General features: G+C 55.9%; 3 protein-coding genes and 1 long non-coding RNA gene across 9 annotated transcripts in view; 3 read left to right on the top strand and 1 right to left on the bottom strand.

Moving 5' to 3' along the window:
• Window positions 1-5,841, top strand: part of MAP3K14 (mitogen-activated protein kinase kinase kinase 14) — a 42,736-nt gene extending 36,895 nt beyond the window's left edge. For all 3 annotated transcript variants that reach the window (XM_025861707.2, XM_073889198.1, XM_073889197.1), the window contains exons 11-16: window positions 14-164; window positions 1,849-2,223; window positions 2,318-2,424; window positions 2,808-2,952; window positions 3,798-3,898; window positions 4,161-5,841. In XM_025861707.2, coding sequence (XP_025717492.2) covers window positions 14-164; window positions 1,849-2,223; window positions 2,318-2,424; window positions 2,808-2,952; window positions 3,798-3,898; window positions 4,161-4,325 — 1,044 coding nt within the window. In that variant the 3' untranslated portion in view covers window positions 4,326-5,841. The remainder of the gene's footprint in view (window positions 1-13; window positions 165-1,848; window positions 2,224-2,317; window positions 2,425-2,807; window positions 2,953-3,797; window positions 3,899-4,160) is intronic.
• Window positions 94-6,651, bottom strand: LOC141371809 (uncharacterized). Its single transcript, XR_012377045.1, has 4 exons — window positions 6,518-6,651; window positions 1,506-1,617; window positions 774-956; window positions 94-191 (listed from the first exon to the last, which is right to left on the bottom strand). It is a non-coding gene; the product is annotated as an uncharacterized lncRNA (long non-coding RNA).
• Window positions 5,964-17,479, top strand: SPATA32 (spermatogenesis associated 32). Of its 4 annotated transcripts, none has more exons than XM_073889199.1 (6): window positions 5,964-6,798; window positions 13,610-13,664; window positions 14,491-14,539; window positions 14,830-15,692; window positions 16,305-16,359; window positions 16,907-17,479. In XM_073889199.1, the coding sequence occupies exons 1-6, from the start codon at window positions 6,324-6,326 to the stop codon at window positions 17,036-17,038; spliced, it is 1,629 nt and encodes a 542-aa protein (XP_073745300.1). In that variant the 5' UTR covers window positions 5,964-6,323; the 3' UTR covers window positions 17,039-17,479. The 4 variants fall into 4 exon arrangements, with proteins under 4 accessions (XP_073745300.1, XP_073745301.1, XP_073745303.1 ...); XM_073889202.1 differs by having other exon boundaries at window positions 6,739-6,817; XM_073889200.1 differs by lacking the exon at window positions 16,907-17,479 and having other exon boundaries at window positions 16,305-16,557.
• LOC112815637 (EF-hand calcium-binding domain-containing protein 3-like) lies at window positions 16,805-21,373 on the top strand. Its single transcript, XM_073889203.1, has 10 exons — window positions 16,805-16,860; window positions 18,063-18,117; window positions 18,345-18,563; window positions 18,680-18,729; window positions 19,497-19,640; window positions 20,007-20,078; window positions 20,162-20,292; window positions 20,476-20,641; window positions 20,759-20,917; window positions 21,224-21,373. The coding sequence occupies exons 2-7, from the start codon at window positions 18,110-18,112 to the stop codon at window positions 20,284-20,286; spliced, it is 618 nt and encodes a 205-aa protein (XP_073745304.1). The 5' UTR covers window positions 16,805-16,860; window positions 18,063-18,109; the 3' UTR covers window positions 20,287-20,292; window positions 20,476-20,641; window positions 20,759-20,917; window positions 21,224-21,373.
• The last annotated feature ends 19 nt before the right edge of the window (window positions 21,374-21,392 follow it).

Raw genomic sequence — 21,392 nt, 5'->3', positions numbered from 1 at the left:
TTCTGACCCACAGATCGCCAGCGAGCCTCCACCTGTGAGGGAGATCCCACCCTCCTGTGCCCCGCTCACCGCCCAGGCCATCCAGGAGGGGCTGAGGAAAGAGCCCGGCCGCCGTGCGTCTGCGGTGGAGCTGGGGGGAAAGGTCAGCCTGGCTCTGCAGCACGGTAAGAGCCCCCCACGGGCCGCAGGGGCTGGAGAGGCGACAGCGTGGTGCAGTGGTCAAGGGCAAGGTACTCGACCTCTCAGAGCCTTGGCGTCCCCATCTAGAGCATGGCGATGAAACCCGCCGTGGGCTTGTTAGAAGACCGGTGGTGTGAGAGATGCTTTGTACTGTGCCTCGAAGCTCAGTCGATGGGGGACAGGGACTACAACATTAAAGGGGGGCTCCAGGGGCGCCGGGGTGGCTCAGTCATTAAGTGTCTGCCTTCGGCTCAGGTCATGGTCCCGGGGTCCTGGGATCGAGCCCCACATCCGGCTCCCTGCTCGGCGGGAAGCCTGCTTCTCCCTCTGACCCTACCCCTGCTTGTGTTTCCTCTCTCGCTGTGTCTCTCTGTCAAATAAATAAATAAAATCGAAAATAAATAAATAAGTAAATAAAGGGGGGCTCAAGCTCAGTAGTAATCAGCGAATGTGACATAAAGCCAGGTAGCACTTACCGGCCGCTAAGTGAGAAAAGGTAGAAAGTTAGTAACACTAAGTGGTGGAAGGATGTGGGGCAGTGGCCCTTAGCTCTGCCGGAGGGCACCTCGCAGCACCCGCAGACATCTGCACACCTGTGGGAGGGGCGTAGGGTACAGTGGCGCGTCTCCTCCCGGAAGAGTGGAGGGGCCAAAGGCAGGGGTGGCGCTGGCTGTGTCCCATGGAGCACCAGGAGGCAGTGAAAGCAAGCCAGTGTTCCCAAAGCAGCCCAGCCGGATTTTCAAACCATAGTGCCGGGTAAATGGACAGAGCAAGGCCTAGAAAACGATGCCTTATTTGTAAATTAAATACTGATAAATAAAAACAGCACAGGGGCGCCTGGGTGGCTCAGTCGTTAAGCGTCTGCCTTCGGCTCAGGTCATGATCCCAGGGTCCTGGGATCGAGTCCCGCATCGGGCTCCCTGCTCTGCGGGAAGCCTCCTTCTCCCTCTCCCACTCCCCCTGCTTGTGTTCCCTCTCTCGCTGTGGCTCTCTCTGTCAAATAAATAAAATCTTTAAAAAAACAAAACAAAACAGCACACACTTTGCAAAAATATGAACGAACCCAAGTGCCACATCAAACACTAGAATGTCACCGGGAGGTGGGCAGGGGAAAGGCAGTGGTTATGGGAGTCAGAGGGGAATAAATAAAACAGGAGAGAGACCTTGCATGCCCCCCCACAAACACAGATGAACTGACCCCACACTCCAGAGCAATGGCGCCCTCGGGAAGCACTGAGTGGGCGGGGGGGGCGGGGGGGGGGGGGGGGGGGGGGGGGTAGGAGAGATGGCGGGGCGGGAGGGGGAGGTCAAGGAGGCCAGTTTACTTGGGAACTCGAAGTTGCTGTGACCTCAGGGCTCTTTTTAAATCTTCTCTTTACTAGTGACAGAATCCTTCACTGGAGCCATTTCTGTCATTTTTAAATTTGCGATTGTTACCTAGAAGGAAGATGGAATAAACAGATAGACCGTCGTGTTCCCATTGTAGAGGGCCATCTTCTGGAAGAGGCCTCCTCCAAGACCACCTGGCGCCCTCCTAAATTGGGTCCCTTAGTGGGACAAGAGTCCTCCCTCACTGCTTACTCCCAGCCCTCTGCTCAGGAAGGACCACGTGGCCTGGCCCAGAGCCTGGGGCCCGCTCCCCCTCACCGAGCGTGCTCTCTTTTGTAGTGGGCGGTCTGCGGAGCCCCTGGAGGGGAGAGTACAAAGAGCCGAGACAGCCGCCGCCACACCCAGCCCAGGCACCGGCCAGCCAGGGCCACTCTCACCGGACCCTGCCTGTCCAGCCGAGGGAGCTCTCTCCTGGGGCCCCGGGGCCCCAGCCAGCTGTGGACACGACAGGCGGGGCCCCTCAGCTCCAACCTCCACTACCCCCAGAGCCCCCAGAGCGGAACAAATCTCCGAGCCTGAACTGGGGCAAGGAGGAGTGTGGGCCATGGGAGCCATTGCCTCTGTCCTCCCTGGACGCGACCCCTGCCAAGAATCCCGGCTCGGCCGAGCGGAAGGCGACCGTCCCTGAGCAGGAGCTGCAGCAGCTGGAAATAGGTACGGACAGCCCCAGCCGGGGCTCCTGGGGCCCTGGGCACGCGGCCCGGCCGCTCCCACTCTTCCACGGCCGTCCTCTGCCTCTTCTCTGCAGAACTGTTTCTGAACAGCCTGTCCCAGCCCTTCTCGCTGGAGGAGCAGGAGCAGATTCTCTCGTGCCTCAGCATCGACAGCCTCTCTCTGTCGGACGACAGTGAGAAGGTAAGCTGGTGAGCGGGCTGAGTGCAAGTGGTGGTAAAGGCAGGCTGATGGGAGTCACCCCTTCCTTTCGGAAGGGCTCCCCACCAGGGCAGGGGGCGGTAGCTTCTCAGGAGGAGGCCATCTGTCTTCAGCACACCTGGGAATTGGGGAAGGGTTTGGCTACTAGGGATAGTGGGAAGAAGATGTGGGCTTGGATCCCCCTAGAAATACTCCTCACCTCAGCCCCCTGCTTAGCCCCAAAAGTGCCCAGGAGAGCCACACTCCAGCCCAGGACGGGAGCAGTGCCTCACCCCAGGGGAGGGCCCTGTGCCCCAAATCCAGCCAAGGCCAGAGATGGGCCCCCTGAGCCCAGGGGGCCTGAGTCGCACCCGCTCTCATTTCAGAACCCGTCAAAGGCCTCTCAGAGCTCACGGGACACCCTGAGTTCCGGCGTGCATTCGTGGGGCAGCCAGGCAGAGGCTCACAGCTCCAGCTGGAACATGGTGCTGGCCCGGGGGCGGCCCACCGACACGCCGAGCTATTTCAATGGTACAGCCCAGCACTTGCCTGCTCAGCGGTCCCCACAGAACTTGATCCGCCTGGGATTAGGGAGCCTGAGGCAGTTTAGGTCCCCCTTCCCCTGGTGGGGGCCTGGGGTCGGGGGGAGGCACCTGGTGCCCAGACTGGAGCTACCTGGCCATTAAGTCGGTTTAGAGCGGAGGCCCTGATTGCCCAAGAGCCTTCCCTGGTGGGGCAGTGAAGGACCATTGCCCCTCATGGGCTTCTGATGGAGTTCCAGGAGGCCGCTCACTTGGGGCACAGAGCAGTCTCTCCTGGCCTGGAGTCAAGAAATAATGTCTCCGGCAGGGAAAAGGAGGAACAAGATAAGAACTCAGCAGCAAGTTTGCTGGGATCCTCCTCTGGGATTTCAAGTCCTAAGATGAGATGTTTTCAAGCATGGCTGTATAGGTTGCATTGTGATTTTGATCAAGGGTTTCATCGGCTTACTGTTCCCTGGCTCTTCCCAGCGCCAGTGTGACACATGGCCTCAAGCGCCCATGGCCTGGCCGACGGGCTGCTCCAACTCAGAGAACATGACAGCCTGAGTTGTCCACAAGCTAATTTAAGAGTCTCCGTTTCCACTTCCATTCTGCTTTGTGTGCAAACTGGAATACTAGTTCCCCAAAAGAGCCAACCTTAGCTCTTTGCGTCGTGTAAGCTGAATTCTAGGGGTTGACAGAAAATTACCAGGAAGAGCCAGCAGGTGTTTGCCATTAGGGCCACTCCAGCCTAAGCGTCATGTCAGAATCCTCACGGTTGTCCCGCGTCCCTCTGCATGGGGCTCCTTAGGGACCCAGCGGCCACTCCACTGACAGTTCCCGCCTGCCTTCTAGGTGTGAAAATCCAGATACAGTCTCTCAATGGCGAACACCTGCACATCCGGGAGTTTCACCGGGTCAAGGTGGGGGACATCGCAACTGGCATCAGCAGCCAGGTAAGGGGGCAGGTATGCACTTACTTAGAGGCAGAGTCCCGGAAACCAGTGTACCTGGCCCAGCCCTCCAGGAGGAAGGCTTTTCCTTCCTCAGGACCGACCCTTGGGCCAGGTGAGACTCTCCGAGTCCTCCAGGACTCAAGGCAAGAGTAGGCCTTCAGGACTGCCTGCTTGGCTGGAGGGAGACCTCAGCCTGGCACTTCTCGGCGGCCCCTGAGCCCCGTGCCACAGTCTCAGGCCCGCTGGTTTGCTCTGCCCCCAGATCCCGGCCGCAGCCTTCAGCTTGGTGACCAAGGATGGGCAGCCCGTGCGCTATGACATGGAGGTGCCGGACTCGGGCATCGACCTGCAGTGCACCCTGGCCCCTGACGGCAGCTTTGCCTGGAGCTGGCGGGTCAAGCATGGCCAGCTGGAGAACAGGCCCTGAGCCAGCCTTCCACCTCTGACTCCACTCTGCCAGAGGCGGCCTGCCTTCTTGGTGCTCGGTGCCGCCCCTGGCACCCAGGCTCAGCCTGCTCCCAGGGGTCTGCCACCCCCTGGCTCAGCGATGCGACTAGGGGCAGGCAGAATGCCTCCCAGGACGTCCCGTGTCCCGCCTGACCCCGCCGGGAGAGCACCCTGTGCCCACATGAGGAGGAGGAGGAGGAGGCAGGCAGGAGGCCTCTTCCCATCCATGGGGAACGAACAAAAAGGGTCTTCTCTGCCCTGGTCCCCGTGAGCTGGCCTGACCTGTTTGCATCAGTGGCCCCTTGCTGGCCGGCGGGAGCGTAGCTTCTGGCCTGGGTCAGGGAGGGGTGGGCGAGTCCCTCGGCCTCTGAGCAGGTGGAAGGGTGTCGAGTGTCTGAGGACCCACACCCAGGCCCAGTACAGGAGCAGGGCAGCAGCTGTACCCACCCTCGGGTGAACGGGGCGCCCTCTGACCCCCTTGCGTGGCCACTGAAGCCCCTTTTCGATCTAGGAACTTTCTTGACAGAGTCAGGGAGGGAGCCACGCCTGACGCTGGGAAGTCTCCCTGGGAGACCAGGGCACACCGTCAGGGCGTAGCAACACGGGTCCGGAGCTGGACTCAGCTTCCGCCAAGGACCACAGGTGTCTAAGTGAAATGGTTCTCAGTCCCCAAGCACGTGTCCCTTTGCTGCTGGCCACCAGTCTTCCCCAGAGCAGCAGGCCCCGAGCCGCGGCTGCAGACCCAGAACGGCCCATGACTCACTGGCCATCAGCCCTCTCGTCTGTGGAAGGGAAGGGTGGCGGGAGCTGGCCCAACCCGAGCAGTTTGCGGATGGGCTGTGATCCGTGTGCAAAAAAGCAGCGGGTGCAGGCGCTCCTGTCTCCCCCGGCCACGGCTTTAGACATCAGGCGCACCAGCTTCCTGAGACACAGCCCAGGCCTCACACTCACACTGGCCCTGCCCAGCCCCTCGCCTCAGGGGGCACTGCCAACCGCACTTTGCACTCTGATGACCTCAAAGCACTTTCATGGCTGCCCTCCAGGAGGGCAGGTCAGTGGCTCTGCATGCGCATAAGCAGGCCAGGAGATGGGGTGTGAAGGCATTCAAGTCTTGACCTGTCTCCACGCGCATGACCCCTCAAACCTCCGCATTTCTTTAAGATGAGCCCCCCCCCAACCATACCCCATTGCCCCTTCTTCTTCAATGGGGGGGCTGATCAGGGCCCATGTAGCATTAATCAACTGTGAATCCTTGTGTGGGGGCCTGCTAGCCTCCTCTCCTGGAGGTGAGGGGTGTCCCCCTGAGAGTCCTCCTCGGGAGAAGCTCATCCCGGTGTCTTGCCAAGGTGGCCTCTGTCCAGCTATCCACATCGAGCCATTCTGCTCCCCAGGGAGAGACCCCCCCCCCGGCCCCCAGCACGTGAAGAGCTGCAGCCTTGTACTGCAGAGTTCGGGTGGTACTCTTTGTAAGCAATAAAGTGTGGGGTGATGACAAATGTGTTAGGCCATGGCTGTCCCCACTCTCGCCTGCCTGCTTACAGAACCTCAGATCCTAACAGCTGCCTCCCTTTGCCTTCTTGGGGTTTTCTCACAGCTGCCATTGATTTTGGACAAGGAATGTTTCCACCCCTTGAGTGAGGTCACTTTTCCCACCACCCCTCCCAGTGGGCACTTCCAGTCCTACTTTTGGCCTATCCATTCAGACCAGTTAGGCAAGATGCCCCACCCAGTGGCCATAGCGAAGTTCCTGGCCAAACACTGCAGGCTGAGGAGGAGAGGTCAACACACCCCAGGCAGTGGCCTGACGTGGAGAGGTGAGGGCGCACCAGGAGCCCCAAACAAAGACTGCCCTACCCTCTCCTGTCCCTGAGGCCTGGCTTCCAGGGAACAGAACTGGGAGCAGGACTGAGTGAGCAGAGATGACTTTGCAGGAGTGGGCTCCTGGGCCTTTCCAGGACAGGGGCCCACCTGAAGATGGATGCCACTGACACACAGGGGGTGGGGGGCCTTGTCCCATCTGGCTCCACACCCCCTGAAGCCTTGCTCAAGTAGCTATGTGTGTGTGCATGGGCACACAATGCAGACTTTGGGGTACAGGACGCAGGTTCAGCAGCTTCCTGGAGGGGTCCTGCACCCCAGAAAGGGGCAGGTGCAAAGGCCATCCAAGCTTACCGGAGGTGGCTCCCTCTGGGCCTGCGGGGAAGAGTGCTCAGGGTGGCGCAGTCTCCGGAGGACACCCCCCAACGGCCGCCCCGCCCACGCGCCGGGAATCCTGAGCGTTTTTCCGCCTCCGTCCGTGGGGTCCGGGCAGGGACGTCACAGAGGCGGCGACATCACAGGCGCAGGCGCCCCCAGCATCTCCAGCGCCCCCCACAGCGCCCAACCAAAGAGCGCACTGGAGGCGGAGGGGCAGCAGCGACCAGCCCGCTCCCCGCCTCCCCGACAGAGCTTCGGTCAGCATGGGGGTGACAGGTGGGAGCGGGCTGGCGCGCGGTGGGGCGGGGCGCCGAGGAATGGGCGGGGCCGGGCGGGGCGGGGAAATCAGCCCGGGGCCCCACCCCCTGCTCCCGGAGCCCGGGGCGCCTGGAAGGAAGGTCGACCCCAGCCGACCGACCCCTCTACCCGAGACCACCGCGCCCAGCCTGGGCCCTGCGCGGTGCACAAGCTTGTGTGCACGGGCCCACATGCACACCTTGGAGTAAAGGCTGCAGAGTCAGCCGACTCTTGGAGGGGTTCTGGGCACACGGAAGGAACAGCGGCCTTGTGCTCAGGAAACGACTCATGAATTGTCCCAAACTGCTAATAACCCCAAAATCCCCTTCAGTTATTCCTGGTTGATGATTAGAGCCTTTGCAGAGAGAAGCGGTCGGCTTCCACAAATACTGCCTGAGCGCCTCCTTTGTCCTTTGCCCTCTGCTCTGTAGCAATGGGCAAAGCTGTTTGCCCCTTAGGTTTCCACTGAAATAGGGGCTTTCTTCTCGGGATCTTCTCTCCCAGGAGGACGTGGGCCAGCATTAAAAATATGCCAAGAACCAACAACCAGAGAACAGCTTTTCCCTTTCTGAAACTCGTGGGGTAACAAACTGATGCAGATACCTTAAATCACTCCTGTGACCTTTGTTGTACCCCCTTCAGCTCTTAACTCTTGTGCTAGGCCCTGAGTCTAATGAGTTAACAAAAAATTAAAATGTGGATAGGACAGCTAAGTGTGTCACAGAGAAGATGACACTGGAGAGATGGGCTGGCCTATCAGGGATGAGTAGGATTTTGCCGGAAGAAAGACTGCCTGGGTATCTGAAATAGCAAGTGCAAAGGGACTGAGGCACAAAAGGGCCTGCTGTGCTCCGGGGGAGCTTGGGCTTGGAGCAAGGAGGGAGCTAGATACCAGGAGATGCAACAAGAGAGCAGAAGCCACTCTCCAGTCTGGATGTGACCAGAGGCGGGTGTGATGCAACAGGCTCACTCTGGGGTCATTACGTAGCCCAAGTTGGAGGGAAATTTGGTTGTAGTGGTCCAGCTAGATGCCTAAAGAGATTTCAAACAACCCAGCAGTTAGCATCTTGGGGTTTGGAGCCAGTCAGTCCTGGGTTCCAGTCATGGCACTTCTCTTAACGGATGTGTGACCTGTGCAGTTTCCTCATCTGTGAGAGCAGAGTCATGACCACTTGGGCATAGGGTGGTGAAGAGGATGTAATGGGAAGCACTCAGCGTGGAGTGCCGGCAGGTGATCAGTCCTAGGTTTGTACTGATTTTGGTGTTGGGAGATGAGAAGTAGTGGGGGTGGAGAAAGGGACCTGCACAAGGTCAACATCAGAGGTAGGGAGGTCAGAAGCTGGGGAACTGAGAAGGGGTCACAAGTAACCCAGGTTTCAATTTGGGTGATAGAATGGAGGATTATCAGAGAGGGGGAGATTCCAGGGCAAAGGGGGTGATCAAGACATGAGTGATTAGGAAGGACGATGGATCAGACATGCAAACTCTGTTGGCTACACTAGAGTCTAGACATGGAGGGTGTGAACTTGAGGTGAAAGATGGAGGACGAGCCGTGTGGTTTGGTGGGGTGTTCATTTCTTTGCGCAGACTTTTGCTGAGCATCCACCTTGCAGACTCTGTGTGCAGGGGATCAGAGATTCAAAGTGGGAAGCCCACACAGTCTGCCCACCTTGCATTAAGGGTCAGCAAGAGTCCTGTGCTCAGAGGTCTGCAGGGACTGGGCTGGGGCAACTGGAGGAGATGCCACAGGGTAGAATCCCGAAGGTCTCCAGGAAGAAGTGAGCACTGAGCATCATCACAATAGAAAACAAGGACATTTCAGAGATAGGAGACATCAAAGGCTCTGACAAGGGAGAGATCCCCTGAGGGATAAATGGGCAATCAGTGACTGGAGTTTGAGTCTAGACCTCAGGAGAAGTGGGAATAAGAAATAGAGATTAGAGGATCTTCTGTGGTCCCAGCCACAGGCTTGGAAACCCCAAGAAGGCAGAAACCGTGTGTTCGTCACTGTGTCCCCTAGAACAATGCCTGGCCCTTAGGGGTTCAACATTTAATTTTATCAAAGAAATATATGCATATGATTAAATAGCTCTGAAGAGCTGATTCAGTGATGAAAAGCAAGTGTCTCCCATAGAACACCCCCAGTCTCACTCCTCAGAGCAGCCACATTGTTCCATTAGAACTATTTTTCTGCCTAATTACCTTCTTATCTTTCTACAAGCCCACGGACTCTTTCTTGGTTTATCAGTTTTAGACATTATCACCTTCCTGCTCTAATGGAGCCGTCCTCCCAACATCATTTTTAGATCTGCTGATGCCTTTGTAAGTTTAATATATTTATGTCTTTATTTTTCATCACTTTAGATAATATCTTTTGATACCACACATAGTAAGATGAAGTTTTTAGTGCCCCTACTCTTTCCTTTAGCTTTCTTCCCTCCCTCGCACCTCCCAACAATGCTAACTTGTATTTTTATTTTTTAAATATCAAGGTTGGTAACATTTACATTGTCCTATAACCACAAATATATTTTCCAATTTTTATTTATATGTTGATTCTGAAAGTTGAAAACTGGACTTAACATTATTGTGATTCATAACTACTGTTCACTGCAGAACCAAGAAATGTATCACAGTTACCTTTTCTTTCTCATACAGCTTTTTGTTTTTCCCGGAGTTTCTAGTTGCCTTTCCCTTATATTCTTTGGTTTTATCATAGTCTTAGTTTTCATCAACCTCTACATCTAATCAACTATTTTATCAGATTTTCTTTATTTCAGAAATCTACTGCCCAGAACCCTTCATCTTCTTGCCTCTACACAGTTAAAATCCTGGGACTTAGTTGCTTTCCTGAGGTGGACCACTCTTTCCTTTCTGGCTCTCTTGTTTTACACCTTTATTTTGTTTTAGAACATCCTCAAATAACTTCCTTCAAAAAAGAGGAAGTAAATTTCCTGAGTCCTTCCATGTCTGAAATGATAGTTTGGCTGGATATAAACCTACAGGTTAAAAAACATTTTCCTCAGAATTTTAAAGGCAGCCATTGTTGCTAACACTGCTGCCAGTATAATCGATTCCCCTCCCCTTGTAGGTGACTGGTTTTTCCACTTTAGAAGCATTTAAGAATTCTTTGTTCCTGGTGCAGTGAACTTTTACAGCAAGGATATTTTGACATCCATAGTGCGGGGCTTTCGGTGAACACTTTTAAGCCAATGACATCATCATTCAGCTCGTGAAAACTGTTCTCGTTCCTTTTCCATGTTCTCTATTCTTTCTAGATCCCCTTTCTGTAACCCAGAACTGGACTGCCTTTTGATCATTTTCTCTCACATTGTCTTGATATTTTGGTTCTACTTTCTGGGAAGATTTTCTTTTATTTTCCAAGCCTTTTTGCCAAAAGTTCTTTCTTTTCTTAATTTTTCAAAAAGCATCCTGTTCTTGCTTTTTGGATGCAATATATAGTTGAATATCTACATCTCAGAATCTCAAGATTTTAGAGTATTTTTAAAGCTCCTTTCTGTTTCCCAAATAACCTCTGGTATTCTAGAGTCATCTTTTCTCTTGGTCTGTAAACTGCAGGTGGGTAGTTTCCTCAAATGTCTAGTCATGCTAGGCTATTCATGTTCAAGAGTGAAATCATAAAAAGCTGACTGGGAATCTGTGACTGCAGGACTGATTCCCTGGCAGATGTCACTTTAGGATGATGAGGCAGGAAACAGACATATCTCTGTCTGGTTCAAGAAGATGAACAAAATTGACAAATCTCTAGCCAAACTGAACAGGACAAAAAGAAGACAAAAATTACCAATATGAGAAATGGAAGAGGTGGCATCACTACAGAATCTACAGATATGAAAAGGATAATAAAGAATATTATGAACACCTTATGCCAATAAATTTGCCAACTTAGATAAAATGGACAAGGAAACTACAGGCTGAGGTTCACACACTTCACCTGTGAATTCTGCCAAACATAAGGAAGAAATTATGCCAATTTTATGCAAACTCAGGAAACTGAAGAGAGAATACTTCCCAACTCATTCTATGAGGCCAACATTATTCTAATATCAAAACCTGATGAAGACAATGTAAGAAAATTATACACCAATATACTTTATGAACCTCATGTGAGATTTCTTTCAAAAAGTTAGCAAATCAAATTCAACAATGTGTAAAATGATAATACATTATGACCAGATGAGATTTATCTCAGGGATGTAAGATTGATTTTAACATTCAAAAATTAATTTATTTCACCATAAACAGAATATAAGAGAATTGTTAACAGAATAATATATAACATTGTTCATGTTATACATAACATACAATATATTAACAGAATATAAAAGAAAAACAAGGGCACCCGGCTGGCTCAGTCAGAAGAGCATATGACTCTTGATCTCAGGGTCATGAGTTCTAGCCCCACGTTGGGTGGAGAGATTACTAAAACACAAAAGAATATAAAAGAAAAACCATATAATCATCTCAACAAATGCAGAAAAAGCATCAGACAGAATCTAACATCTCTTCCTAACTAAAAACTAAGTGAACTGAGGGGCACCTGGGTGGCTCAGTTGGTTAAGTTTCTGACTCGATTTCAGCTCAGGTTATGATCTCAGGGTTGTGGGATCGAGCACCATATTGGGCTCCGCACTGAGCGTGGAGTCGGCTTAGGATTCTCTCCCTCCTGTCCCTCCCCCATCTTTTGCACATACATGTGCTCTCTCTCTAAAAAATAATCTGTAAAAACTGAGTGAACTAGGAATAGAAGGTAACTTTGCTCAACGTGATAAAGGTCATCTATGAGGAAAAACTACAGCTAACATCATACTTAATGGTGAAATACTGAATGCTTCCTCCCTAAGGTCAGGAACAAAGCAAGGATGTCTCAATTCTATTCAGCATTGTATTAAACATTGTTCTCAGTAAAGCAGAAAAAGGAAATAAGAGACATCCAGTTTGGAAAGGAAGAAGTAAAACTGTCTTGAGTCACACACATACTTTTTTAAAATAGTGTAAGTAATCTCTACACCCAGCATGGGACTTGAACCCCACAACCCCGAGATCAAGAGTCTCGTGCTCTACCGATTGAGTCATCCAGGCGCCCCTAGTCACACCATCGTTGTTTATGTAGAGAACCTTACGGAATCTACAAACAAAACAAAACAAAACAAAAAACTAGAATTGATAGGATTTTAGGATGGTTACAGGATATACATTTCTATACACTAGCAACCAGCAGTTGGAAATTGTAATTATTTCACATATTATAGAATGTCACCTGAATCCCTAATAGAACATTCCCAAGTTGGGCACAGAGGTCCCAAGTTGAGTCAACCTCAGACTTTTGCTTCCAACCCCCAGTGCCGCTATGAGGTTCACACCATAACACTTTCTCTTCCCATCCACACACTGTTGCTGTTCATGGAAGGGTTTAGGCTATGGGTGTTGATTAGATTGTCTAGGGAAATTTTGCAAAGCGTGCAAAGGAAGGCTCTGAGGCAAGGGGCCTGGATAAAAGCAGCACTGGGAGTAGCTGGAGTTGCAAATGAAGAGAGACATGAAGGAAGCCAACGGAACATGGCAGTCAAGTTGGTGGAAGATTCCAGAGACCACCGAGCTAGCTCTTGGGAGCCTGTCCCTGGTAGCGCACTCCTAGCCCGGCCATGTGGCTGATCCAAGATGCCCAGGCCCAAGAGGAACATGGATGTGCCCAAATCCCAAATGCAGAAACAGCCTCTACATCTCTAGAAAGAGGCCATGGCACACTCCGATCCTTTGGATATAATCCTGGGAGCAATTCTTAGCCAGAGCCAAGGCCATTATTTCCTGCCACACTCTAGGTTCAGGGGGATCTGGCTTTCCCACTGCCATGACGGCTCCACCATCAATCCCCATCTACCACCCTGGGGAGCAGAGAATGGGACAGCCTGGTGCCCCTACCGCCCAGAGGATGAAAAAGAGGCTTCTTCAGTAAAAGATACAAGCTTCCAGGGAGGTGACTGGGGCGGGGAAATCTTCCCCAAGGCGTTGCTCAGGCCCTTCTGCAGAAGGTGACGGGAACTCTGCTGTCAGCATCCCCGCAGATCAAATGCCTGGGTGGGTGACCCCGGACGTGAGGGAGTGAGAAGCCTGGAGGAGAGGAGGGGCTTCAGGGCAGGAGGGGCCAGGATTAGGGTAAGTGCCAGATCTGAAGCCTGGCCAGAGAAGAGTGGAGAAAGGCGGCAGAGGAGCAGGAATGGAAGGTTCTCTAGGTGTCCCGACACAGTTACAGACCCCTAGGTAGGATAGCATGCAGGACAGGGGAGTTAAGGGTTTTTCTTTAGTCAAACCTGCATTCGGTTCCTGATGTCGGCAACCACCAGCTGAGGGACCTTGGGCCAATGAGCCTTTTCTCATTTTTTTGTGTTGAATCAATGAGATAAAGCACAGAAAGCACCCAATACGATGCCTAGCCTAGTAGCACTCAGTAAATTGCAGTGAAGCCTGTTAACATCCATCCTCGTGGAGGATGGTGACGGATTGGGGAGAGCCAAAGGAAAGGCAAATTCGAGCATGGAGGGGAGCAGATATGGAGCGCAGACCTGGTGACACTGGAGAGAGGAGGGAGCCGAGGGGCGGGACGGGGGAGGGGAGGATGGATGAGCTGAGATGCAGGACAGGGAGGAAGGAAGGAGGTAGCTGGAGCAGCACCACCTGCCGGGGCTCCAGAACCCCCCAGGGATGTCCCCACCTGCAGCTCCCTTGCCCTCACCGCCTTCTTCCTGCCAGGTGCCAACGGATTTCCCTGCTGTGGCAAGGAGTCAGTGGACATTGTGGAGACACAGTGAGAGCCAGTTCCCCATCGTCCAGGACCACCAACCCTTACCACCTGCCACCACTGCCAAGTTCTCATACACCCCCCAACCCGGGATCTCCCTCCATCTTGCTTCCTTCCAAAATCTCCCCAAGGGCGGTGTTGGGGCGGAGAGGAGTCCTACCACCTGCCTTCTGCTTCTGCCTCCAGCCCCTGACATTAGTGAAGGACTGAGGGGTGGCGGGGTACACTCAGAGACATGAATGGGAACTGAGCCCTTCTAGCTGCCTTGCTCTGGCACAGAGCGACCCGAGGTGGGGGCGGGGGGCAGATGCCTGAGGAAGGACAGGGAGTCTCAGTGGCTGAGCACTGAGGGTAAGGGCCCAGATGGCAGCAAAGTGCCAACAAGAACTGAGGGGACCCTCCACACACACCCCTGCCTTTCAGATCTGCCAAGCTGGGGTTGGGCAGGTCAGGAGGAGGGATTTTGCCCTGGGCTTCTCCCTCTGTGGGGAGCCAACTTCTGGGCACTGGTTCTCCAAGTGAGCTGCATTGGCTCATTGATTAGAATGAAGAATCCTGGGCCTTACCTCCAACTAACTGGATCCCTCTTTGGGGTAGGGAGCAACTTGGCAAGCTCTCCAGGCACCTCCTAAACTCACTAAAGATTGAAAATGCTGCTCCAGAATTCTTGGTGGATGCAGGGACAGCGAGGGGAGTGGATGAGCTGGGGGCGTCTTGCCGGCCCCTGTACAAGGGAGGGAATCTTGAGGGCCCCAGAGACCTCCATTCCCCCGAAGGCCACCCCACCCACTCCCTGGAGGCCTGTCATCCATTCTGTCCCCTTCTGTCGTAGGAGTGGCCTAAGCCAACACCAGCTGGTACCAGAGGAAGATGAGGTCGAGGTAACAGTGGGCAGGGGCACCTCTTCGGGGGAGGTGGTAGGTAAGGGGCAGGATTCCTTAAGGTCCGTCTTCCCTAAATCCTTGACAATCCTGGGAGCCCGCGCCCGGCCAGTGCTGGCATGCTCATGCACACCCATGCTCACCCCCGCCGCACACTGCCTCCCGGCCACAGGCAGGTCTCTGCCAAGAGGCAGGGGGAGGGGACAAAGGCAGGAAAGTGGGCTGGAGAATTGGTCCCAGAAGGACCTCAGGGGCCAGGGGTCTCCTCAGCGTCAGTTGAAACTTTCCAGCTGAAGAAAGAATTGCTGGAACTGGAGCCCCCACACAAAGTGGACCTGGACCTAGAGCCAGAACTGGAGCTGGAGCTGGAGTCCAAGCCCAAGGACCCTGAGCAACGGGAGCCTAGGACAGAGTCCCTCCAGCCCCCCACGCAGCAGGACGTCAGCCGGTGGAGTGTGAGGTCAAATTCTAGCTACCTGAGTTCAGTAGGGGAGGACCAGGCGTCCACCAACCAACGCTCTATCCGCGTGCAGACCTCTAAGCACCTCTTCTGGGCAGACAAACACATCCAGGCCTCAGAACACAGCCTGGAGCGGGTGATCAACATGCAGCATGGCAAGAACGCAGGTAAGACCGCTGGCTGTCAGGACCAGCAGTCTGGCCCCAAGGCCACCACGTGCTCCAAGAAGCAGCTCCAGGACCCCAGGGCCCAGCCAGCTCCACCCACCACCAGCTCCCAGCAGCCACCAAACCCCCACCCATCCTCCTCCAGTCTCTCGCCAGGCATCGGCTTGGCCGATCTGGTCAACTTTGCCTCCTCCTTGGCCGCCGTGGCCTCCTCCAGCAAGATGGACTTGCCCAACTTGGAGCATATTGTCAAAGCTCCACCTCAGAAGGTCGAGGCACCTTCTACAGATCCCGATATCCAGCTGTCCATGGACCAGCGAGAGCAGGAAAAGCTCATTAAGGACTTGCTAGAGAAACCACTTAAAGCCGAGGAGTCACAGAAAGCTCGGAAGCAGGAAGACAAGAACTTCTTCCACCCTTACCTCGGCTTCAGCAAGCCGGGGATCAAGAGGGCCGCCATTGAAGGAGAAGTGAAGCTTCTCCAGCAACAGACCTGGTCCCCTCCGCCTAAAGGAGCCGTGAAAGGGTAAGTGAGGCTGGCCTACAGCTTCCCGAAGAGGGGGTGTGCTTAGGATGTGTGGGTAGGCCCACTGCTCACACAGCTGGGTAGGGGTGGGGAAATGGAATGAGGGGCTGGGTAGGGGATGGGGTGGGCTGTGATGTCTCAACCTCAGTGACCTCATAAAGGCTGCTGGAAACAAGGTTCCGGTGCACTGAGGCACAGTGCCAAGGCCAGGGCTGGAGGAGGCCTGGGGACCATGGAGGGTGAGCACTTCCGGGCCCCGGCAAGGACCTGGGTTCGACATGGGAAGGGCCACTCTAGCATTAGGACGCTCGGTCACCCAGAGGGCAGATGGCCTCACCCTCATGGGAAAAGCTCAGCCTCGCATCTGCCCCGCTGAGAATTTGATGGCCCTGGGCCCAGGACGCTTCCATGGAGCCGAATGTGAGGGAGCAGCACCCCTTGCTTCCTGGTGACGAATGGACACAACAGAGGGCCAGCTGCCCATCAGCATGCAGCAGGAAGAGGCCCTCTTCCCCCACCCCCGGGAGCCCTCCCCACAGAGGCCTCTGGGCTCACCCCTCTCCCTGTCCCTGCCACGGGGGCCCAAGTGACACTCTCTCTTTTGCGTTGCAGCTCGGTGCCGAGAACCAGGAAAGGGAGTCCATTATTGCTGAAAATCCATTTTAAGGTGTCGTCCCCCACCTCCCCAGAGAAATGACTAGACAAAACCAGTAAAGCCTCCAGTGCTGGCCCCCGACTCAGACTTTTTGTGCAAATGCTCCCGGACCAGCGAGCTCACCTGGCTGTGGAGTCCCGGTCTCGCTTTTTTAGGGATGTCAGCCCCATGGTTTTTTTCTTTCAAGACTTTATTTAAATTCTAGTTAGTTAACACATCGTGTAGTATTCGTTTCCACCCACCCCCATTTTTGAGCTGCCCCAGCCTGTCCCCAGGGGGCTCTGCGAGCCCTATTTGGCCCCTCCTCGCTCCCCAGGGGTCCTTCCACTTCGCTCCCACCTTCCAGACCTCTCAGCCGGCGGCAGAGACTCGTGAGCCGTCTCGGGGAGGCCTTGGTGCCCTCTCTGAGGCTTCGGGTGTCTTAGGGCACGAAGTGGGGCTTCCTCTTGGCCTGAAGCCAGGGACATGTTGGGATCTTCTTAGGAGAGGACCTCCTGGGGGTGGGCTGGCCAGGTGAGGAGGCAAGGCTGAAAGGAATTCTTCCCGCTTCTGTCCACAGCAAGGGCCTGGCATGGGGAAGGGACGGTGTCCAGGGGCTCAAAGGAGGGGAAGAAGGAAGCCAAAGGACTGCCCCTCCAGGGGCCACAGCCTTGAGCTGGAAGTAGCTCAAAATGTAGGGGCGAGTATGTAATGGTGTACTTCCTCGAGCAACCCAGACACACTCACACACGCGCGCGCACACACCATCCGCTGACTCGTACCGCACACAGGCACGCACAGACACACGTCCACCCACAGACAGCTCCACGCGGGCCGTGTGCACAAGCACACATCCACACGCAGGCAGGCGAGCCGGACACGTGCACTAAACATGCACACAAATGCACAAGCCTCCCCACGACGTTGGGCAATGTGGGAAAGCTCTGGAAGAGGAGAGCTCGCAGCAAAGGAGGGAAGGGAGTTCGGAATGTGGGAAGAACACAGGCGGGGAAAAGGGAAGCCGGGGAGAAAGGGAGGCGAGAGGCAGAGCCATCGCTTGGGCCCTGGTCAGCCTCCAGACCCACCAGCACCAAGGCTCTCCGTCAGGTGAAAGCCCAGCCTTGCAGGTCCTCAGGAGCCTGCCCGGCCTTGAGAGGGGGCCGAGGAGGGAAGTGCCCAGGGCCTAGGAGGGTGGGATTAGGAAGGGGTGAACACTTGGGAATGGGCCAGGGCCGGGGGTGTGGGGGGGGGGGCGCTGGCAGAGGGAAATGGAGGACAGAAGACTGGAAAGAGGAAGGAGGAGGAGATGCAGAGGTGAGTATCTGGGGAGGCGCTGGGGTGTCGGGATGCATCTTCCTGGAGTATTTTGTGAACTGTGGTTTGCAAGTTTGCATGGTTTGGAAGAGGAGATCCTTCCCTCCCAGGGGACCTGGGGGAAGGCCGGGGGGGGGGCCACAGCCCCACCTTGGGCTGGACCCCTCCTTCCCACGCCCTGACTTCGGGACTCCAAGACCTGCTTCTCCCTGGGCCTCTGCCAGCCTGTGTGAGCCTCTGGAGTGGAGTCACACATTCGGATGCCTTAAGGGGAGCAGAAACTCAAAAGAGTAAAGCCGCAGGTCCCCCCCGCCCCCCGCAAAGAGAAGTAGGCCTGTGGCGAGGGACAGAGTGCCCCCCTGCCAAAAGCTGCTAAAGTCCACCCCAAAGCCATCCTCAGAGCCTGTGACTCTGCCTTTCAGGCAGCCGAAGGCAGAAGACCAAGAGATCCCCATCGTCGGCACAGGGGATGTTCAGGTAACCAGGGCTAGTGAAGGGTCTGCTGGGACAAGCTACTGCCCGCAGAATCCCCTGGATCGGGGACCATAGGTGCAGGCTGGTGGGGGGGTCCTGGGAGAAGGTAGAGCTGAGCCTGTTCCTCCACAGGGCCTGGTCTCAGCCTCCCCGCCCCCCACCCTCACCCTGGAGAGTCTGAGCACTCTGCTGGGCGGGGCCCCCAGCCCTGTCTTCTCCCTGCCTCCAAGGCCTCCACCGCAGCCTGGAAGACTGCCCACACAGGACCCAGGAGAGCAGCGGTGCTGCCAGATGCAGAAGGGGAGGCCTCAGCAGCCCACTGCCCCGCTGACCCAGAGGGAGCCAGCATCTGTCAAGGCCGTAGGAGCTGAGCAGGGCTCCCACAGGCCCAGGGAGGTCAAGCGCCTTGCAGCTGCCAGCTCAGTGCAGTCAGGCTCCGGGTCTCAGAGGTAAGGGCAGGAACCAGAGACCAGGCCTGAGGTGCGGGGTTTGGGGTAAGGCCTGCCTGGCCCTGGCATCTCTGTGCAGCAGGTGCAAAGTCCTTTCCACCCTTTTCCTCCTGAAGCAGCTCTGCGGACGAGAACCTGCTGCCCCTGACAGCCCGGCTGCTGGCAGGTGAGGGCCCCGGGCTGGGAGCGGGGGAGGAGGAGAGGACCAGCACGGGGCCACCTCCCCAGAGACTGGGATCATTGTGAGAAGTTGGTGATCATATTGTAACTGTCCCCAATGCCAGTCTAACTGGCTAATCTTTACAGTTCCAGGGCTCACTAATATGTGCACGCGTGTGCGTGCGTGTGTGTGTGTGTGTGTGTGTGTGAGAGAGAGAGAGAGAGATGGATGGATGGTTGGATGGATGGATGGATGGACAGAACACGTGAAAGATGAAAGAGGAAGGGAGGAAGGAAATTGGGAGGGAGGATGGGGAAAAATAATCTGAGTTCCCCACCTCCCCTGGAATCTGGAGCTGTGGGGTCTATATTTGAGGGCCCCAAAGCCACGGTACCCCTGGCAGGGGCCCCTCAAAGCAGCCATTTCACTCACCGCCAGTAATCTTCAGGGCCTGCTCCCCACCAGGTGCCAGCAGGGCTCCGGGAGCCTCAGAGCACTGCAGCTCCAGAGCCCAGCACTGCTCAGTCTACTGATGGTGGGACCTTGGACATTAAGTGTTGAATGTCTTTTGATACAAACATGTCCAAACATGAAACCTGAATGGGGACTTGACAAGTGCCAATACACGGTAGTCACTGGTGTTCTTTCAATGTTATAATGCCGCAGCAGTGGGAGTCACCCAAGTCTTCAGGACCGTTCTGAGCTAGAGTGGGCGGACCTCCAGGCCCCTGTGTGTGGTTCACCTTGCTGCCTGCCTCCCTCCCTGCCCGCAGCCTTCCAGGAGATCTTCAAACTGTTCAGCTCCAGCCCGACAGGCACTGTGGACATGTGCAGCATGAAAGCCGCCCTGCGCAATGTGGGCATCCAGCTGAGCCCACAGGAGATGTGTGAGGCTCTGCAGCAGGCCGACTTGGATGGTGGGTGCCCCCATCCCTGGCCTCTTGTCCTCCCTCACTTCTAGCCCCGGACGATGTCTCCTCTGCCCACAGAATCCCCGGCCTGGTCCCATTTTAAAGTTCCCTCTTCCAGGAAGCCTGCTCTGATCAACACACCTATCCCATAACCCCTAAACATTTCTGCTGTGTTAATCCTCACCCTGATCTGGGGATCCCCGAGGGCAAGGGCTATTTCTCCCCCATTCCACTGGGGTTGACATTTGGCTGGAGGTGGGACTGGATTCTCTAATGTCTGGAAGGAGATGCAAATACACCCCTAAAGCATATGCAGGGTGGGCCTTCTGCAGGGGAGGCCCCCACAGCACCCCTTCCTCTCTCGCTTCCCAGGTGACGGAACTGTAAGCTTCAAAGACTTCCTGGGTGTCCTTACTGACAGCCACCGCCTGGCTCAGTGCCTGGGTGAGGGGCAAGGCTGGTGGGGTGGGAACGGCCAGGACTGAGGGAGGCTCCTCCTCACACTCCCCCATGATCTCTGCTCCCAGGCCAGGTGAGGAGCAGCCGGTCCTGTGACCCCCAGGGCCTGCAAACCCTGTTCTTAGAGATGCTGTTCAAGCTGATGAGCCAAGGCTTCTTGTCCCACAAGGTGGTGCAGGAAGTGATGAGGTAGGCCCATGTCCCCAGTTTCAGGACCCAGGATGGGGGAGCAGATGCTGCCCCGTGCAGGGGTCCCCTGAGGGAGACGGGATCCCTGAATTCTGGGGCAGTTTCCTGTGGCTTCCTGTCCTGTGAGATGGAGAGGACTGGCGGTGTCTGATGAGGCCGCGCCCCACCTGTCCCCTCAAGCTACTACACCAAGAAGCAGCGGGCTCTGCGGCTGAACCCGGGCTGGAGGGGCCGGTCCCGCGGCCACAGTGACACCGTGCGCACTCACGCCGGCCTCACCTTCTTCTGCCAGGCCGCGCGCCTCAGCGGCCTCTCCAGCGCCGAGCTGGAGCGCTCGCTGCACAGACTGCACAAAGCGGGTGCGCCCCGGGCCAGGCGGGGACCCGCCGGAGGGGGCGGACCCTCCCTGGGGACCTGCTGTCAGGACTAGCCTCTCCTTTTCCTCCCCTCCCCCACCCCCGGCTTCCCCGGGCCAGGTGCGCACAGCCCCTACTCTCAGATACCTAACTTGGCCGGGCGGACACCCGCAGAAGACCGGATGCGGCCCCGAGCCCCGCGCCCCGACGTCCGACTTCCCAAGTCCTGCCACTCCAGCCGCCACAAGCTCGCGTCCACGCGGAGGTCTCTCAGCCCGGGTGAGAGCGGAGGGAGAGGGCGGGGCTGGGGGGCGGGGCTGGGGGCGGGGCAGACGGGGAGGGACCGGCGAAGAGCGGGAGCCGGACTCCAGGAAACCGGGAGGGAGGACGGCGAAGTAGTCTGGGATCATGCAGGGGCTTGACCAAGGCTAGGACGGAGCCTAAGAAAAAGGGGCAGGGTACCCAGACAGGAGGCGGAAATGGGGCGGGGCGGGTAGAAAGGAGGACTGAGGTGGGGCCAATCCAGAGTCTCTAAAGGGGAGCTGCCAGCTTGATCCTCCGCACGCCCCCTCTGCCCTCCCACAGAGTTCGTGGGCCAGCCACTAAACTATCTGCGCCCCGCGAAGATGACTCCCTGCCCCCCAACTCTAGTGCAGAAGCAGCCCTTCTCCCCTTCGCCAGCCTGTTTGCAGAAACCTGCTATGAAAAAGTAAAGCGTTTGCGGAGCAAAACAGGCTGCGTGTGGTGGGGCGGG

This window comes from Callorhinus ursinus, unplaced genomic scaffold, assembly GCF_003265705.2.
Source record: "Callorhinus ursinus isolate GAN/ISIS: 27379988/994484 unplaced genomic scaffold, GSC_fseal_2.0 scaffold102, whole genome shotgun sequence".
Taxonomy (NCBI): domain Eukaryota; kingdom Metazoa; phylum Chordata; class Mammalia; order Carnivora; family Otariidae; genus Callorhinus; species Callorhinus ursinus.
Note: the sequence above shows the minus strand (reverse complement) of the source record. Positions and strands in the feature narration are given on the sequence as shown.

Bases quoted from the DNA above. Each gene is read 5' to 3' on its own strand.
- SPATA32 (XM_073889199.1), top strand. From the start codon at position 6,324: ATGCCACTGACACACAGGGGGTGGGGGGCCTTGTCCCATCTGGCTCCA. The intron at 13,665-14,490 runs GTGAGAGCCAGT...CTTCTGTCGTAG, and splicing joins GTGGACATTGTGGAGACACA to GAGTGGCCTAAGCCAACACC. The intron at 14,540-14,829 runs GTAACAGTGGGC...GAAACTTTCCAG, and splicing joins CAGAGGAAGATGAGGTCGAG to CTGAAGAAAGAATTGCTGGA.
- LOC112815637 (XM_073889203.1), top strand. The intron at 18,730-19,496 runs GTGAGGGCCCCG...CCCTGCCCGCAG, and splicing joins GACAGCCCGGCTGCTGGCAG to CCTTCCAGGAGATCTTCAAA. The intron at 20,079-20,161 runs GTGAGGGGCAAG...CTCTGCTCCCAG, and splicing joins CCGCCTGGCTCAGTGCCTGG to GCCAGGTGAGGAGCAGCCGG.